Below are 20,016 nucleotides of genomic sequence, written 5' to 3'. Positions count from 1 at the left end.
AGTAGTTTTTAAGGTTATCTCAGGTACATCATCTCAGTCATTTTTTTCTCTAGAAAACTGAGATAGGTCATGTTGTATAGTAATAGGGTAATTTGATATTTGACAGGCAGTTAGGAATACAGAATTAGAAAGTAATTTTTCAAGTTTTTGATATCTAATACATAAATACCTAAAGCTGTGGTACAAGTGGTTTGTGAGACAAGTCAATTCATTGCTGTTTGAGGAACTGAGAAAGTATCTATCTGTTAAAATGATTTGGGTTTTTTTTGGTTTGGGTTTTAATGTGTAGAGTTCTTTATGCTTTCTGATGTGCAAAGGGATACTCAATCTATATAGATATTGTGACATCTGTGTCTCAATGCCTTAAAAAAGATGATCTGTGTTCTTCATTCGTTTTTTACTTCATTTGTTAGATCTAATTGCAAATAGCAGAAAACAGTACATCATCAACTTTTTTTGCTTCTTTCCAAGTTACATAAACAGAGAATTGTTTTGTCTCTGTTTCAGTTTGGTGAAACAGAGGCTGGCCTGAATGTTTGAACTGCTTCATTACAAATGAAAATAAATTCAGAATTATGTCACTGAAATTAAGACTATAGCGGAAAGTCATTATAAGAAATATGATGTCTGTTTCTGTAGGTAGACTATAATACACCAAATAGATACTTACATTAATAGGAATGCTGCTTTGATATCGTGGTAAGAGCACTGATTGCTGTTATGCAGCAGAGCTTTTGAGTGCAGCATTGATGCCTGTGTTAATTTGCAGTTACCAACTGCTTTTGAGATGTGCTGAGACAACACAGTACCTGAGAACTGACATTTCCAGCCTCGTTTTTTCATTCACTTATTAAAACAATATAAGATCTGTAAGGGTGTTTGTTCTAGTGGGTGCTTTTCTATAACATGGTGGTTTATAGCACTTAATAAATTATTCCTTTGAGTTTATCTAGATTAAGATAAGTTTCTCTTTGAACAAGGTGGCCATGAAGCATTTTATTATTTTGTGTCTCTTCTAAAACTTGAACCATAACTTTTTTTCTTTATTGTCTTAGCTGTAAAGGACCCTACAGCTGTAGAAAGAGCAAATTTACTGAACATGGCTAAATTGAGTATCAAAGGACTCATTGAATCAGCTTTGAGCTTTGGTCGCACTCTGGATTCTGACTACCCACCTTTGCAACAGTTCTTTGTTGTCATGGAGCACTGCCTGAAGCATGGCCTTAAAGGTGTGGTAATTGCTCTAGCTGCATAGTTCTCATCCCAAACGTGCCATTTTTTCCTCTTTTCTTTCTTGAATGAGATAAAAATCAAAGTGTATTATGTTGCTTTAAGAAGTGAAGAAAATATGTAAATTGTCACCTTTTATAGTTAATAGTGTCATTATTAATACTTCACAACATGTATTTCTATAACTTTTTCTTTTGTATACCATCTGTTGTAAATGGTCTAGGGATTACCACAACTGCATGTGTGTATGTATGTAGCTTAATATTTTTAGCTAGTCATCCTTTTTACATTATATTGTTCTAGCGCAGCAATTTTATGTTCACAGCAAAGTAATTTGGTAGATGGCTTTGGATACTGGTGAACTGACCAGTGTCGTTATCTGGAAGTCTAGGCTCAGCAGTTAACCATTTCATCATACCAGCTATTTTGAAGAAAGCTACTCCAGTAATTTAAATTAATTCAGTTACTTAATTTTTCTTTTCCTAGTAAGAAAATCCTTTCTAAGCTACAATAAAACCATCTGGGGTCCTCTGGAACTTGTGGAGAAATTATATCCAGAAGCTGAGGAAATAGCAGCAAGTGTCAGAGATTTGCCTGGCCTTAAGTAAGTAGTATTGGTCAAATGCAGCAAGAAAATGAAGGACCTGATGGAGAATCTACAGATGTCTCATGATTTCATTTGTTGTTAATCAAGCCTTTGAACAGCTAGCACATGATATTGGGGAGAGCACAGGTGAATCTTGCTAGCTTTTCATGTTCTGCACAGAACAGCTAAAAAAGTAGTATCTTTATGTTTTTTTCTGATGTTCCTTCTGAATGGTGGACAAAAAAGGTGCAAAAAGGAACAGGTTGTGTATCAAACAGTCTGCAGTCGAGAACTGGAGCAAACACGTGAGTCTAGTCAGCAAACACTGTATAAAAATAACAGGTAACATACTGAAGAGGAAAGTATTAGGCAGCTTTTCAGATTCTTGTGTGTAGGGTCCTCCTCAAACGTAAATTTCTGCTGTGAACTACAGTCTCCCATTCCTCTGCATTCTGCTTTTGTATTTAGCTTTATAATTGGCTGTACATTAAATTCCAAAAGCGTTTAGTTACATTGTGATTGTTATATGGCAGCATAAGGGTTATAATTTATAGCTTCAGACCTTATCTAAAGCACATAGGTATAGAAATTATTATTTACTCTTGTACCAGGCCAGATGAAATAATACCCTTTGCCAAGTGTGTTACACTCTTCCTATCATGATATAGCATGTGGGTTTTGGGTGGTTTTTTTGGGGGTGGGGTGGGGTGGGTCGGTTTTGGTTTGGTTTTTTTGTTGGGTTTTTTTTTTTTGCATTTATGTGCTTACTATTTCTAAGTGTGCAAGCACTAGAAAAGGAGGATCTAAAGGTCCAGGTTTAATTTGTTGGATATTAATGTTTGCTGGTTACATACTTTTTCATGTTTTTTGAATTGTCTTTCTAAGATACCACTGAATTTGTAAACAAGTATGAGTTAAAGCTAGAATTCAGTACATGTTTTGTAGACTCAAGAGAGCAGGATTGGGAAGGCAAGCTTGTGTGATGAGTTGTAATGGACATTCCATTACTTTTCTCACAGTTCCTCTGAAGACTTTATAAGCAAGTTGCAGAAAGGAGTCTGAACTGTTGCAGACGTTTTACTTCAGCTAGAAACAGGATTTCAAGATTATCTTTACAGGCACTGTCAGTTTAAGAAGAAGGTTGCACCACTCTTAAAAATTCTTTCCATGCTGCTAGCCACATACTATGTGAGACCAAAGCACATTGAAATACAACAATGTGTAGAAAGTTGCGTGTTTTCACTCTCCAAGTAAAACAGTTAATTTTACTGGCAGGCTCTTGTGCTTTCTCTATTCCTGTTCTTTCCAGGGTCTGAATTGTTCTGATATTATCCCAAAGCTTAGAGTAAAAGCCTAGACATTGTGGCTTCCCAGACTGCATTGCTCAACTAATAGTTTAAAATACCCTTTCAGAAATACCAATTGCTCTACTAATAGACTGATAAGATGTTTAAGATGATGAATTAATTGATATATTGTAGATTTGGGACTGTTTGTCTTCATGCCCTTTTTTTCAGAACACCACTGGGCCGTGCCCGGGCCTGGTTACGGTTAGCACTAATGCAGAAGAAAATGGCTGACTATCTTCGCTGTTTAATCATTCAGAGAGATCTTCTCAGGTAAACAATTAAGTAGATTTTGTTTATAATTTATTTTTAGAGGTTTAGTCTCCCACCTCCCCCCACCCCCAATATTATTATTTCTATTTGCTACTTTTTAATGTATCCTTAGTGTAGCAAGGTGTAGCTTCTGGCCTGTAGGCTTATTTCTTCCAGTCCTCAGGGTAGAGGGACCAAACACTGCTGCTTCATCAAGATTGAGGGCCAGCTGACAGGAGAAGGGCTGTTTCCTCCCCATCATGTAGGTCAGCCTTCTGCAATGTGCCTGACTGTTCTTTCATAAATGAGGGTGATGGGGAAGGGCTCCTGCTGCATTGCTCTGCCATGCAGAATACGGACTAGAAACCTCTGTCTGGCGAGGAGATGAATTCACCCCTACCATATGCATGATTTCTTACTGACCTACCATTGCACGCAGGACTATTGCCTTGAATTTTCCTTTCACAGTTGGAAAACTGGCATTGCTCTCTTGTAGTATAACTTCTCCTTTCTGATGGGATAGTTGAAGCACAAAGGGAACAAAAGACCTTGTCATCTTAATTTCAGTTCTAGAACATATACATATTTCTAAGACTTTTCTTGTATGCCTAGATAATGCTGGTATGTCAGGACGACATTGGTGTTTGACAGCTATGGACTTTTCCATTGAAAGCACAGTTTGTTTCATAGAATCTAAAACTTTATTTAAAAAATGTAAGGAGGAGGAAGTAAATGTTGGTATTCTGTTGTTTAGTGGAGTGTGTTTAATTTAAAAACCTTTTTAGCATTTCAGCCCTTTCCGTTTCTCTTCTCTTGCACATTTAATCTCTTACTTGGCTTCTTTAAGTTCAAGCAAGTGTTCGTTAAAGTCCAGACCTTTTTTTTAACACAAGGTAAATTTTTAACCATTCTTCTTTTGCATTCTCTAGTGTTTCTTAACAACATAAGAATTGTCTGACTCAGTATGGCCAAACATCCATCCATCTGTTGCAGTATCCTATTCAAAGGTGGCTAATAGCAAGTGTATAAGGAAGAGTTTTGTTTTTTTTTTAAGACAAAATAATTCTTGCTCCCCCAATTTCCCAGCCCTCTAGCATCTTCTGGCTCAGATTTCTGGAGCCAAAGGTAGTATCTTTGTTTTTAATAGCCTCTGAGACAAACCATGCACTTTCAATTTTTAAATGTTTATGAGGTGAAAGTATGAGCAGACTCAGTTCATATTTAAGGACGTTGGAGTAAGGCTAAAGTAAGAGAAACAGTTCAGATTTAGATGTCACTTATTGTTGATTTACTGGATGTATATATGCTGAACATACCAATAAGATGCAATTTTCTTCTTTAACAGTGAATTTTATGAGTATCATGCACTAATGATGGAGGAAGAAGGAGCAGTTATTGTTGGGCTATTAGTTGGGTTAAATGTGATAGATGCTAACCTGTGTGTGAAGGGAGAGGACCTAGATTCACAAGTAAGTCAATACAGGTAAAGTAATGTATGTGCAATCCATAAGATTTTTATGCATAGTGAATTTTGTTACTATGGAGTTGTGACTTGTTAGAAATCTTACTAGCGACTGTTTAGGGTGTGATCCAGCTCCTGAATCAGTGGGGGCTGTTGCATTAACCTCAGTATCAGCTGGGTCAGACCTTTAGATGGTGATAATTGTCAGAGTGCAAGGGTGAAGTTTTATGCTTTGTCATCAAATAGATGCAATAGTAGCAATGCAGAGTGCTTTCCATGTTAATTGAGTAACTCATCCTTTTCCTTTGCAGAAGTATAGTTCCAAGATCAGTTTATCCCATTCAGTTCATTTATTGTTCTGGAACATAACGGGAATGTTTCAAGGACCTGAAATGAAAACTTGCTTCATGTAGTGTAATAAAAGACCTTATAAGAGGGTGACTGCTTTCAGTCAGCAATACAAGACTTGGAATTCTTCCTGTTTTGCAAAGTGTTTTGACTTTGAACTCCAATCCTTTCCGAGAAAATCTTTATGGATTCTTTTTAAAGGCAGATGCACAAGTATTTATTTATAAATGTAGGCTGTGTTCAGTCCTGATTGTTTTTGGTTTTTTTCCAGCTTCTTTGTGGAAAAAATCATAATAGTTTAAGTGATTATTGCTGTATTTCAGCATATATTTGATGAAAAAGAAATTTCTATGGCAAAGACAAGGTACAGCTAATTGGGTGTGTGTGCTGTTGGTTCATAGGGTTAACTTGTCTTTGATTGTTCATTCTAGTTACTAACTAATGTTTTAGGCACTGGTCTTGTGTACCAGAAGACATAACATTGAAAGTCCTGTAACTGTAGAAGACTTATCAATGTGTTCTTCTTAGTATTGAGAATTATGTGGTGTATTATAAATCACAAAATCTGTTGCTAGCTACATCTTTATTATCTAGGTCACTTGGCTTTGCTGTATGAGGGGAGGTAAAACTTGATTTGAGAAGGTAGTAGTGGCTGTCCAGATGAGATTTTAGAGTAATTCTGTTTGTGAAGATTAGTATAAATAAGGCACCTTCTCAGGGAAGCCAGAAGCAAGTTGTATTGAGCAGAAAGAGAAACTTTTGAAGGATGATGGAAGTTGCTTCTGGGAGCACAGCTTTGGTATGTTAGAAGAATGCTATTCAATGGTGAAATGTATGTATGCATACATGGAGAGTTAAAACAAAGTAACTTTTGTAGAGATAACATTTTACTTTTTTATAGAGAAATTATTTTGCTTTAAGCAAAATATGTTTTTTAAAAAGCTGTTGGAAAAGCGACTTTTTAGAAAAGATAGGGAAAGAACAAGTGGAAGAGCATCGTAGGAAACTGATAGGACAGCATTGCATAAACAAAGGAAATGTTAGACTTGGCAAGTTACTTGTATTCAAGAGCTAAAGGCAGCTCAAGCAGGAAGCAGTAGATAGAGAAATTTAAATACTTTTGTGAAGAGGCTGCCAGAGACCAAAAAGGAAGGGTTTTGGTAAAGCAAAGATGGTTAAATACGTTTGTTAAAGGTTTGTGAATAGAGTTGGAAGCATAACTCATGGTAATTTTATTTATAGTATATATGATTAAATTACAATTGAATAGAAAATAAATTAATTTGATTCAGATTTAGCAAGGTATAAAAAAATGAATGCAGTTGACTTGGCACACCTGGGAATCAGCAAGTATGGAGAGGTGGTATTATTTGGCAAGGAATATTGAAAAACTAAACATGGGGGAAACATCAGTTTGGGAGATGTGCTGCGATAGGAAATCATGTGAAACACTACAGATAAATTATCACAAGTCTACTCAATCAGTGACAAGGTTGAGTAGCATCTAATAATTCCCCAAATGAAAGTCTTCCTGTAAGTTCTTGGCTAAGCTCGGTGAGAGGCAAGAAGTCATCTTTTCTTTGGGCTTTGGTACCTGGCACATTGTTAATTTTGTTTAAAGGTAACATGATTCTAAATTCTAAAGGTAACAAATACATGAGACTACACTTGAAAAAAAAATTGTGTTTAAAATGTTACAGTTCAGTTTTTTTGAGCTTCTGGCTGAAACCAGACCAATCTTAAAAAAGCTGATGTAACTGAGGTTGTAGTAATTATGTAGATGCAAGACCATGAATATTGCCAGCAGTTACTTGTATGATATGAAACTGTGTACATTTGCTTTCCCCTAGGTTGGGGTGATTGATTTCTCTATGTATTTAAAGAGTGATGAAGACCTTGGGGGTAAGGAAAGGTATGTCCTCACCAAATACCTCAGATTTTGCATGTTAACAAATGATTTCTTGACTGGTGGCCTATTCTCTGTAGAAATAAGTCAGGTTCCCTAAAGACAAACAGTCTTCTGATCTCACCATCTTGAGAAAAATGGCACACTACATTGTTCTGTATTACTAGTTAGCTGGAAGAATATTTGCACTCTGAAGCAAGTCTCAGCAACATCACCCACTTCCTTTACCTGATGGATAGTACTGGGGGATTGGAAGGTGGCAATGAAAAGGAACCTGCTAATCTTTAAGCCCTCAGCTTGGGATTTATTCAGTGTTTCAAAGAACCAGAGCTATAGCAGAGTAAATAAACATACTTTTTCTTTTGAGTCTGTATGTGTTCTTATGTTTCATGTAGAGAAATTGTTTGCAGTTAAAACATTGGGGTTTTTTGTCTCTGATGTCACAACATGTAAGTTATTGACTTCATGATTGTGAGATGAAGTTACTTCCTTTCTTTTTAAAAAGCACAACTAAGATGGAAATTTGCATATGATAGCTATATATATTTTTTCAGTACATAGTTCATTCACTACAGCATTTTGTTAAAGCTACTTTTATTATGTGTTTGCTTTAGAAATGTACAGATTGCTGCAATTTTGGACCAAAAGAATTATGTTGAAGAACTAAACAGGCAACTGAAGTAAGTATTACTTTGAAGTATGCATGGCAGGCCAGGCTTACAGGTAATACACGTCTAATTCCTTTTGTACCACAGCTTTGTGAGAGAACTTCAGAGAAAGGTGTGCAAGTTCTTCATGTTTAGACTGAGGATGTAGTGAAGTTGGAAAGGATACACTCTTCTGGAGAGACTCAGGAAATCTCAGTTTTCATGCTTTTGACAGTCAGAACCTTTATTCTTCAAAAAAATGAAAAACAGCAGGCCAGAACTGATCAAGGTCGTCATGATTCATAACTTCACAGGAATGAAAAGCTTGATCTGGACTTTAACGGCATTCTATTTAACAGTTTTCAAAAAGTGTTATTAAGCGTTCTGGGTGAATCCACATGTTTTTGTTTCTTTGCCGTTCATAACATTTTAGTTTGTAGCTTTATTGCCTGGGACCAAAACTGAGTAAGTTAATTGCTTGCTGGAAACTACTTATACATTGTTGTTCCTGTAGAAACAGTTTTCAGGGAAGCAGCCTTTCCCACTTACTTTGCTGGATGGTGCAAACCTAGTCCACCACTGTGTGTGTTACTGTACAAATAGAGAACAGTGATTGTAATTCTCTGAGGAGTATTGTACAAAATTAAACAGTGTGAGGAGCTAAAAAAAGAAAAAAAACCCAAAACAAACAACAGAACTACAAAGAACTTCTGTAGAATCTGTAGTATAGCTGATCTTCTTGATCACTTTTTGAAATATAATTGTATTTTTTCATTTTTAATGCAAGTAATCTTTATCATTAGTTACTATATGGCTACTGTTGGGATAAAGATATCGATTTGAAATTGTGTCAGTCACTGAGCAGAAACCTTCATCAGGACAGAATAATTGAGTGCATCAAATATAAGCAAAATGAAAGTAAGCTGAGGAGAAAGGAACTATCGCAATTGAGAACATTGGTGTTTGTGTGATGATAGTTGTCATAATTCAGGTGAGCCCCTGTGTATTGAGTATGTTCTTGTAGACTGCTTTATGCATGGAATTACTTGCAAACCAGTGGTTCAACAACTCTCCTATTTTATTTCAGGTCAGCTGTTCCTTTCCACACATCCTAAAATGCATCCTAAAATCCTCTACCTTGCCATTCTTAATGAACTGGTAACTTCTGAGGACACCAGAGTAGACATAAGTGGAAAAGTAAACAGTGCTACAGAATAGGTTTTTTTTCTGTGTGTGAAGTGCCACTTAAAAACCATGTGCTTACAGCAGAAATAGGCAATCAGTTAATGGAGAAGGCCTGAATGTAGTTTGATATGATAAAGACCCCCAGAGTAGTAAAAGGGAATAAAATTCTGATGATACTTACAAATGAAGTCAAGAAGCATCAAGAAAGAGGTAGCCTGAGGATAAATCTCAAAAAATGTGGAGAAGCAAATAATTTTATAAGAGAAATGGGTTTTGGAGGAAGAGAACTTGGGAGAATGGTTTCATTATATGGAGAAAAAAATGCAAGAAGATTGTAAACTGTCTTTTAAGGGAACTCATTAAACATTTGGATACAATATAGTTGTGAGGATAAAGGAAAGGGAGAATACGTGTAAAGGCACACCCAACCAGGAGTTTAAGTGACAGGGATGACATTGGGAGTTGGAAAGAAGCATAGAAATATTCAACAAAGGAGACTAATTTTCTTATATTTAGGAAAACCTCAAATAACGGGAGCAGACCTTTTAGGACTGAACCATTAATCCTTGTACCTTGCATTAAAGCTTTTGAGCTTGGTTGAATGAGTTTTGATGTAATTTTGAATAATGTTTTTTCTTTTTCCCTTTCAGTAGCACAGTTAGCAGTCTACATGCAAGAGTTGATTCACTAGAGAAATCAAACACTAAACTGATCGAAGAGGTATTGTTTTCTTTTAGTAATGTATAATAGATATTATTTACTCTCAAACACTATATTTCTAAGTAAACTTAAATTATTTTAATGTACATAACTTCTGTATAATATGTTCAGATACCTTTATTTTGTCTTGAAGAGAAGGTGTAGTAGCTGCAGGGATTTGAAGTCAGCTTGCCTAGGTAGCCTGCAGCATCAGTAAATTAATTCTGTAGAACATCGCTATTTCCCACTTTGGACAAAACCAGAAGAGAAGCCTTCATTAATGTCAACTGTCAGTCTGATTTTGTGCAGATGACTAGTCCATAATGGATGACACCACTTGTTACAAAGAAACAGAAAGTAGTTCACCAAGCAACTTCTGTTACCATTCTCAGTTTTAGCCAAAGGATTGTTTCTTGCTTATTTACCATATGCTTATATATAATTTTTAGAGTTGTCTAGCTCTAGTTTTGTATTTATATCCTATATTTCCGTTTATCTTTGATGCTTGACTAGATTCCAATATTTTTAGCTTTGTAAGAGAGAGCACAATTATTATTTTTTTTAAATCTGAGCTGCTTGAGAATAGTTAATGAAGTGGAAAATTGAGATGTCTAAATTCAGCTATTGAAGGGGTAGCTAGCTCACTCTGGGTATTAATGTATCCAGATAGAAGGAAAACATTTTTTCTTAGTGTTAATTCTCAGAGTATTCTTGTTCCTTTACAAGCCTTCAGCCCAACTGTCTACCTATTTTGATCAGCTGGTTTATAATCCTGACATTAAGGTGTATAATGTAGGGCCCAGTTATAATGTTGCCTCTTTTGTAAATATGTTTTCTTTTCATCTGGGAGAGGTTTTCTTATGAAAATTGCTCCATATGATATGTTAAGATGTCTGGGAAAGAACAAAACTGGATATATTTGAATCCACATAGAAAGAAAAAGTTGAGGGTGAGGAAAGGGGATTGAGGGTCTCTAAGTCATAATGAAGCAATGAAAAGAAAGCATACTTTTTACCAGATATGAAATAATGAAGTATCTTGAATACGTACTCTGTTGTGTAATGAAAGCGACTCATTACTAAACCCAGGAGCTTTACGTTTTCTTTAAAAACAGCTAAACCTCTGTTTGGTAGAATGCGAGAATGGACCAGAGAATGTCTTGGTCTTGCATTCATCAGAACACATTTTTCTTTATTTCCGCTCACAAAAGTGGTCACGCTGCTTTTCCTTTTTTCTTTTTTTTTTTCTTTTCAGTTAGCGATAGCCAAAAACAATATAATTAAACTTCAAGAAGAAAACCATCAATTAAGGAGTGAAAATACTCTTATTTTAATGAAAACACAGCATCATCTAGAGGTATGTTAGTTTTCTCACATTTAACGTAGTAACATTGTGTGGTTCATTGTCATTCAAATGTTCTTATATCTCAACTTGAAGTCAGCAGTAGCTGGGCCAAATCTAAAACATCTTTTATTAGGGAGAGGACTTATTAAATCTGGGAAAATTTATAATGGCATAAATATATCGAAATTATAGGACACTAGATTGTTTTATAACCATATGTAAATTTTGTAGCATTTTTCCTTGTATTCTTTCTATTTTTCTTCCCTTCTTCCTTTTTTCTTTAAACTGTAAGCTATATCTAAGAGCATTTAAGGCATTATTATCTGAAAATCTTGTCAAAATAGCATGTGTTTTAGTTGGCAAACTGTCTATTCAGACCTGTCTCATTATATGACAAATCGAGTAATTGTGTATACAGTTGCTGAACATTTTTTTTTTAAGCTGTGATTTGTAGCTCCTTATGTAACTTCTTGTATATGTTTTACAGGATAATTGGTAAAAGCACAGGTTAAGCAGCTGTTTGGATTGCTCAGTACTGCAATAGTTGTGTATTAGAGTGATTTACTGAAGGAGGACTGTACTGCAGTGCAGATGTTTATTTTGCTAGATTTACTCAATTTTCATTATAAAACTGATGACCACATAGCAGAAACAGCTCTTTCCATGTTTGTACTGTACTTGGAGAATGTATTTTTAAGCTGCTTTTTTTTTCCCCCCATAAGTGTTAAATTTATGCTATTAATTGCTAAACTTGTGATGAGGAAAGATTCTCTATATCTTTGTAGGCAACTAAAGTGGATGTTGAAGCAGAACTTCAGACATACAAACACTCTAGGCAGGGTTTAGATGAAATGTACAATGAAGCACGTAGACAGCTTCGAGAAGAATCACAACTGCGACAAGTAAGTGTTCTTTTCTAGGATTACACAGCACTTCTAGAAAAGATTATGCTTGAGAAAAGTCAGTATATAAATATTTCTAGTTTTGCTTTTGCTGAGCTTAGATGCTGCCTTTAATCGACTTTAATCGCCTTTTCTCTAACTGCCTGTAGTAAAAAGGGTTTTTTAATGGAGCAATCAATACATCATATTTCTGTAACAATGTTGCTAAAGCATAGTAAAGAAAATACTTTTTTTTCTGAGAAATTTTTAGGTAAGTTGTTAGCGTTGCTGTATGCTCTGTATGTATGCTAAATCTTTCTTGTAAAAATAGAAATCCTTTAGTTCTATTTTGGTAATTAATACTTAGGCAACTCTATGCAACACTGGCAGGGTAATTTCTTAATGTGAGTTGTCTTCTCCCAAATCTAAAAAAAAATAAATTGGTCACTAAGTACATGAGAGTGTAATGTTTATGTAGTGGATAATTTGCAAAGTTGAAGAGGGGAAGAATTTCTGAAGTGAAATAGGTGGTGCTGCAGCTCTGTTAGTGTTAGCTTTTGTCTATTTCAAAACAGAGATAAGATGTTGCATAATTATTCAAATATTCTGTGTTAGTGTTAGCTTTTGTCTTTTTCAGAACAGAGATAAGATGTTGCATAATTATTGAAATATTCTGTGTTGCATTGTGTTTGTGTTTTATAGGATATGGAGAATGAGCTAGTGGTTCAAGTTAGTATGAAACATGAGATAGAACTTGCCATGAAGTTGCTGGAGAAGGACATCCATGAGAAGCAGGATACCCTCATAGGTCTTCGACAGCAGCTTGATGAAGTTAAAGCAATTAACATGGAAATGTACCAAAAGCTGCAGGTAAAGGAACAATCTTTAACAAAACTGATGAAATTACTTTGATTGGTGTGAGAGATGCATTACCATTTTGTTTAGTTAAATACTGCTGTTTCCTTAATTTTTGGTTCCTTTCCGCTTCTTAGGTCAGCTTGTTGTTTTGGAACATTACTGATATAAACATGATTTCACACAGAGAAGTTCTTAAGGCAGTCACTTAACGTTAGGGGGTTTATATAAGAAAAGAGCATGAGAATAAGATCATAGCCTAAGAACATGCTATGTGGAATACAGAGAGTAATAGTATATCTAGTGATTATGGCACTTTTTACACCATCTTGGTATAAAAAACCAAGAGAATGTAGGCACATAGTGAGGTGTTAAAGAGGAGATCTGAACTTTCAAAGTAAGGAAAGGCATTTGGAAAACAAGCTTGTGTTAAATGGAAAAAGCTAATTATAGTTGTGGTTTGGTTTTTTTTTTAATCTATTAACAAATTAAGAAAATCTGTAACAATGCAATGCTGCTTTGGGAGATTGTGGATCTCAGAGATCCAACATGCAGTTAAAAAATGACCAAACACCAGGGAAGTTTAGCAGTGAATTATATATGCAGAACATAAATTTGATTTATGGAATAAATTATCAAAAAAAGCACAAAACCCCAGCCAAATCTGTGGCAGGATGAGGGGAAAAAATAAGGGTGCTGCAGAGAGATAATTGAGATGATGGACAAAGGATGCTACTTTTCCACCTGCAACTGTGAGTACACTGGACAAGAGGAAGAGAAATAGAAATAGAGCTGGAAAGAAAAATAAGAAGAGGATGTTGTTCAGTATGTTAGGTTCTGTAGGGTTTGTTTTTTCTTTTAAAGCTGTACTTCTGGGGACTGTGGGTAACACTGATTTCACTTAATGACATTCAGATCCACTTCCTGGGCAGAGTAAAACAGTTTAATCATGCCCAATCTCTGCTGTTTAGGGACCAGTTGATAGTGTTGATCTGTATAGCAAGAATAATGCTCTACATTTTATTTAGATCTTCAAGTTGCAGTTGAAACAGCTCTGCAAGCATCAAAATTGTGATGTGATAGTAAAATTCTTAAAAGATTTTTAGGTGCATGTGGTAGTTTGATAAGAGTTGGAGAACCTTAGTGATTTCCAGGACTAAGCATCTTAGTTCCGTATTGATAAGGTTCTAATGGGCTACTTAAAAAGATGATCAGTGAATTTAAGTGACTTGCAAAATGATTAACTAAGAAAGGAAACCAAAATGAAAAATGTTTTTTTTTACTTATTACTTATTAGAGTATATAAATACAAATACTTATTAAATAGCATCTACAGTTGCGAAGTACAAAATTACAAATTTGCTAGGTATAAAATTTTAAGTACTGTCAACTACATTTTAAAAATATTTAAATGTTTAAAAAGAGTCAAAACCTGAAGCCATTTTAATATTTTTCCCTTCAGGTACTGAAGAAAAAAACCCCATGAGGTAACAGTGTAATATATACCTACTTCAGTTTTAATCTTTTTTGTAACACAGGTTTCTGAAGATGCTATGAAAGAAAAGAATGAAATAATTGGCCGATTAGAGGATAAGACCAATCAAATTAATGCAACTATGAAACAACTAGAACAAAGGTACAGACCCATCTTTGTTTTTCTCCATTCATGCCTCCATGCCCTTACATTTTACTGCATTCCTACACAGTTGCCACTGAAATGTGACTTTCAGCTAGAAAATTTAAAAAGAAACCTTTCCTAAACTTTAACTAGTGCTTTACAGTTTGACTTTTTTTTCTCTTTTTAACAAATATACTTATTTTAAATACAAACTTAATGTCTCAGTTTTCTTCCTCCACCATCTTTCTTCTGCTACTAGGTTTTTGTGCTGATATCAAAAGTTGTTCTTTCAGCTGTTTCAAAATTCTGATTCATTATTACCTCTTTTTTTTTTTTCCCCACCTGAATGAAATGCAATAGAAACCAAAGCATTAATCTTGCTTATACTTAAGCATGTGCTTAATATAAACATTTCATGCTTTCATGGATCACTGCTGTATTTGCTGAAGCTATTAAAATTGTTGTCCGTTGTTTTGGAAGTACCATTATTTTCAATGACACAATGAGTTTTTACGCTGAAGGGTTGAAAAGTGAAAGACTAAAATTCCAGTATATAAATTGACATTATGGTTAGACTGCATGTATTACATAATATTAAAAATGTGATTCATATGTTTTAATTTAGTGGCCTGTATGCAACATTGATCTTTTTAATTGTAAAATATAACATATCCATAAGCCCTGTCATGTTGGTGTTTGACACGTCTTTTTTTTCGTTTAAATCTGATTATGAAAAACATGGTTATGTATTAAAAAAATTAGTGACATGAATATTCTTTTATTGACATCCTTTTTTCCTCTTTTTTCTTTTTCTTTTTATCCTTTATCCCAATTTTTGTTTTTACTATTTTGCTGCCTTCATCTGTCTTTGATTTTTGTCCACTGCATTCATGAAGTGACAAAGATCTGTTAACTCAAACTAGGACTATTGCAATGTCATTCATCAAATGCGCCAGCAATGAAGCTCAGCACCAGTATAAACTTGTCAAAGATATATCATTCTGAAAGCTCCTCCAGATCTGTTGTGTTTAAATAATTACTGATAAAATACAACTTAAGAATTTTAAAATTACAACTTTAAATATAAAGTGGTATTAGAAATCCTGCACTGTAACTGATCGTAGCTGGGTTCTATTTTATTTTCTGAAAGAACATCATCTCCGATCTCACTTTACCCCTCTTAAAAAAAAAAAAAAAAAAAAAAAAAAAGAAAAAAGTAAACTGCACTATTAGTAAGCAAATGTAAGCTAGTTTTCTAATGCTATTTAATCACTTCTTAATTGTCAAACAAAGTTTATTTTAAAAGGTTAGCTATCTTTACTTTGACTACATTTTTATGATATTTGTTTCTAATTAGTGAATTTTCCTATTCTTTATGGTACTAACAGATTTAAAAAGTAGCCCTACTGACTAGTATTTCCATTCTCCCCTGCTTATTTCTTTCACTTTTAGGCTGTATTTATCCCAAAAGCATGCTCTCTGTTGGGTTTTTTGGTTGTAACTAGCACTGTTTTCTTAAACAGAGTGACAGGAGTTTGGGGGAAGGGGGGTTGAGTGCTATATCAGAACAATATATTTAAAAAAAGAGGGTGGTGTCAACATATATATTCAGTTTGTACAGTGGAAGAATTACAGGTTTGGGGGATAAAACAGCTGAAGCACAATTCCATTTTGCTGATGTGACGTGGGGTAAAATATTTTCATGGAGTGAAAATGTGTTTGGAGCCTGGACTTGGATGGGGCTCCAGACAGGAAGGACAGCATGCTCTCGCAAATTTTGTAGCTGTGACTCCTGCCTAGAACAGCTGCACCGCGATAGCTACAGTGCAAGTTGTAGTAATAAATAGGATTTATGTTTAGGCCCCAGATCCTGAACCTGTCTAACTTGTTTGTCAGCTAAGGGTCTTGCCTCTCTGTGGCTACATCAACACTGTAATCATAACCTGTGGTTTTGCCCAACCCCTTTTTCCTCCCTCCACCCATCATTAGGCAGTCTTTACAACTCATATTTCTGCTTTGAGTTGCTGCTCGCCTGCACTGCAGAAATAAGAGTTTTTGCTGCTCACTGCCTTTGACGCGCTTCCCAATGTTTGCTCTCAAGCGTAGAGAGGAAGTTGACTGGGAAAAGAATCTTGGGGTGTTTTTAAGCAGAAGGGGATGTGTTTGCAAAAGGAGGGGCAAGACACAATAATACAGAAAGGATTTTTACTCCCTGATAATATATTACCTTATTCCTTAGTTTGGAATCAGAAAGAGCCTATAACATGGGCTGGCTATTAAAAAATAAAAATAAACATGTATCTCCCATCCTCAAAGAAAACCTAAACCAGAAACACTGAATAGAACAACAGGTAGACCATAGCAGAAATGGGAGCATTAACCATCTCACGGTCGTCTATGCAAACAAGTATCTGCTTCAGTATCATCTGAATCGCAAATCCTGCTGCGAAGTTGGTCCAGCTCAGCATTTGTCTGAATTACAGCGGTGCAGTTAGCCTTGGTGCTAGTCTAGAGGATCGTGCTGTAGCTTGGGTTAGCTCGTGTGTTTCTTGGGTAGCAAGCTCCCTTTCCACCTTGGCTGTGGAAAATACACTCTGGTTCAATTTGTGATTTAGGGACAGTTTTAACTTGCTTTTGGTGTTATTGTCTTGTGTAGCTTCATTCAGCTGCCTCTGCCCAGTGAATTGACACTGCTTTTTCCCAGTATTTTCCTTTCCATAGATGTTTTGGCCCTCTGTGCCACTACCATTGCAAATGTGACTGGGAACATTCTTAAAACAACTGGTGTAGTTGAATGAGACAGTACACACACTTTATAAGGTAGTTTCATTCCAGTCTTTTTTCACTTGTTTACTGGCAGCTTTTGGAAACCCCTGCTGGTGCAACTTCATCAGTAGAAGCACAAATGTAGACATATTGCTGACTTAATTTCTTTTTAGTTGACATTGGGAGTTGTGAGTAACTCTGCATTCAGCTAGCTGCTGGGCAGTGAGCAATCAAGCACAGAGAGACAATATCACAGATGTCTCCCACCACTTACCTGAGAGGCCCTTGAAACAATTTTGTTAAACACGACACAGCAGGTAGGGACTTTCAGTGGTATTTTACAGGCTTTTTTACTATCCTGTCTTTTCATCAAGACAGGTGTAGCCATGATATAGCACAAGTTCCATTTTAGTAACTTGACTTTTGTTACGTTACATCCATCTTTTCTGGACTGAAGAGGTGACCAAGCAGAGAGGAACAACAGTGAACTAATGGATTTCAAGGGGAGTGCTAGCTGAAGCATTAACAAACCCCTAGAATTCAGAAAAGAAAGATTAAATAAAAAACCCAATCCCTCATTTCCTGATTAATTGGTTTTATTTATTTTGTCTACAGTATGGAGCTATTTTAACCAATGTAAGAATGCATTATTTTTAATACAGATTATTTAAATTAATTCAATAATATGATGTAGTTGAGGTAGTTCTATAAATGTAGTGGGACCTGTGAGGGTGTGTCTTGTTGTATTAGGCTAGTTAAGATTTTTTGCTGTCTGATTGCAGTGCTCTGTATTCAGCCTTATGCCTGAATTGTTTTGAGCTGCTTTTGCACAACACATGCTCTGCCCTGTCTTAATGGGTGATTAGTACAAGCCAAGTACTTTTACAGGATTTATTTGGGAGGGGGAAAAAAAAAAGCTTCCAAAAATAACACATGAACATATGCTAAAGGAAAAAAAAAAGCATTAAGGTATATGCTTCAATTCTTAAATATGTATCCTCATGCTTTGGCATCTGTTATTCATGAGCATAAAATAAAACAGTGATTACTTACAGTGATTACTCTCTTACTGTATGGAAAAACAGGAGCTAGTTCTCTAGGCATTGTACGGATTTCTCGTTTGAGTTTGTGAGTTTCCCCCAAACTTTGTTTTTATTTAGAAATGTTTCTATTTCCCCATTTTTCTTTTATTTGTCTTCTTCACCCTCTACACCCTAGTTCTAGCTTCAGTTTTACCCAAAGTTGATTTGAATTACACCAGATTGCAGCAAGCAGAGAAGGCTCAAATGGAGGCTGAGGCCGAGGATGAGAAACTTAAACAGGAATATGTGAATAAATCTGAAAGCCTGCAGAAAGAATTCTCACAGAAGGAGAAACAGCTGTAAGTATATCTTTCCTTGTTGGAAAAATATACAGTAGTAAATATTCAATGTTGCAATATGTCCTGTGTCTTAATACAGGCTGGTTGTTGATAAATGGTTTTTAACAGAATGTAAATACTAAAGATCTTCATGTTAGGTACTGGCAAGATGGAAGAGAAGACACCATTCCAAGAAAGTCAAACTACTTTTGGGTGCCTCTAAAATGGTGCGCAGCTTGAAAGGAGGGGAAAGAACAGCATTACTTTTTGTCTGAAAGTGGCAGCTTCATTCATGAGGAATTGATCATAAGTGGGGAAAAATACATAGTGTAGTAGTAGTAGTAGTAATAAGACACACTTTTAACAAAACCCGCAAGTATGTAGCAGTATAAACTTAAACAGAAATGGCATAAGAATAGTTTAATTGATCAGGCTTATGAATAAGGTAGAAATGGTTTAACTTACCACTGTGCAGGAAGTAAAAAATAAAAATCCACTGGAGTCATAAATATTAAAAAGTAATATAACAGCCAACCCTCTAGTCTTTCTCCTGTTAAATCCTTCAGTACTGATTTAAATAAATATATAATGTAAAAAACTCCCTGTAAGGGCAGGTGTTCTCTCTGGAAAGATAACAAGTAAATTATTTAAGACAGTGCAAATCTGTGGCACGACAAGGATTGGTGCTTAAAAATTAGTGATTTCCAATCCAATTATTAGCCCACCCTGCCTTTCTTACAACTCTGAATGTTAATAAACTTGTTTAACTGTCATGACAAATGTTCGCTTTACTACCACAGTCATCTTTGCAGATTTTGGCAAAAGAACAGTTCAGACCCCAGCCTTAGAATTCTGCAATTCTGAAACCTCAAGGTCATGTTCACTTCTGATCTTTTCCAGCCAGATGCTGAGGTAGTGTCCCAAAATGTAAGTCTTTCCTTTAAAAATGGTTTGGGTTTTAAAACAGGAAAATTAATGTGGATACAGGTTTTCCATCAAAAAACCTTGCATGACTACTCTCAGATTTTTTTTCCTCTCTTATTGTGTTGGCACAATTTAGATCTAGAAGATTGAGCAGTGTACTTCCATCCTTGGTTTCTCTGTAACGTTCTAAACACCAACTCCTCCATGAGACTGATAGTGAAATTCCATCTAGTGTGGATCTTCCATCAGAGTAGCCCTAATTCCTTTAGCTGGACTCTGGTTAAACAAATAGAATTTAGATCCCTCTTTAAGTTGACCCTCAGTTATGTAGAAAGCTCAATAAAAAGAGTAAAGTCCTTCCTCCTTTATTTTCAATTCTGTTCAAAATGCCATAAGCCTTAGCCTAAAGTCTAGAAGAGTCACATCTAAGGGTATAACATTAAATAACTTTTATGAGCACCAGAGATATATACAATCATTGTCTGCACCACCAATGGCAGTATGGTTGGTTAGTTGGTTTATTTTAGAAACAAGCTATGTAAGGTTAAGGGGGCTTTGCCTTATGCATGTTTTAAAAATACTTCAGAATTTTGTGGTTAATCTTTTC

The 20,016-nt window shown here is 35.4% G+C and overlaps 1 protein-coding gene across 6 annotated transcripts in view; it reads left to right on the top strand.

The window, feature by feature from the left end:
* The window catches only part of RUFY2 (RUN and FYVE domain containing 2), a 29,168-nt gene that overhangs the window by 1,510 nt on the left and 7,642 nt on the right, over window positions 1-20,016 (top strand). For 3 of the 6 annotated variants that reach the window (XR_007507243.1, XM_049809968.1, XM_049809971.1), the window contains exons 2-13: window positions 1,056-1,229; window positions 1,717-1,834; window positions 3,334-3,435; window positions 4,760-4,883; window positions 7,075-7,136; window positions 7,745-7,810; window positions 9,613-9,682; window positions 10,916-11,017; window positions 11,791-11,907; window positions 12,589-12,756; window positions 14,280-14,377; window positions 18,387-18,506. Coding sequence is in view for 4 of the 6 variants with exons in the window: in XM_049809968.1 (XP_049665925.1) it covers window positions 1,056-1,229; window positions 1,717-1,834; window positions 3,334-3,435; window positions 4,760-4,883; window positions 7,075-7,136; window positions 7,745-7,810; window positions 9,613-9,682; window positions 10,916-11,017; window positions 11,791-11,907; window positions 12,589-12,756; window positions 14,280-14,377; window positions 18,387-18,506 (1,321 nt within the window). In the remaining 2 variants the exon portion in view is untranslated. Of the gene's footprint in view, window positions 1-1,055; window positions 1,230-1,716; window positions 1,835-3,333; window positions 3,436-4,759; window positions 4,884-7,074; window positions 7,137-7,744; window positions 7,811-9,612; window positions 9,683-10,915; window positions 11,018-11,790; window positions 11,908-12,588; window positions 12,757-14,279; window positions 14,378-15,255; window positions 18,507-20,016 lie in introns of those variants that run through there. The other 3 variants (XR_007507244.1, XM_049809973.1, XM_049809972.1) reach the window with 3 other exon arrangements.

The sequence above is a fragment of the Accipiter gentilis genome, chromosome 9 (assembly GCF_929443795.1).
Source record: "Accipiter gentilis chromosome 9, bAccGen1.1, whole genome shotgun sequence".
Classification (NCBI taxonomy): Eukaryota; Metazoa; Chordata; class Aves; order Accipitriformes; family Accipitridae; genus Astur; species Astur gentilis.
Note: the sequence above shows the minus strand (reverse complement) of the source record. Positions and strands in the feature narration are given on the sequence as shown.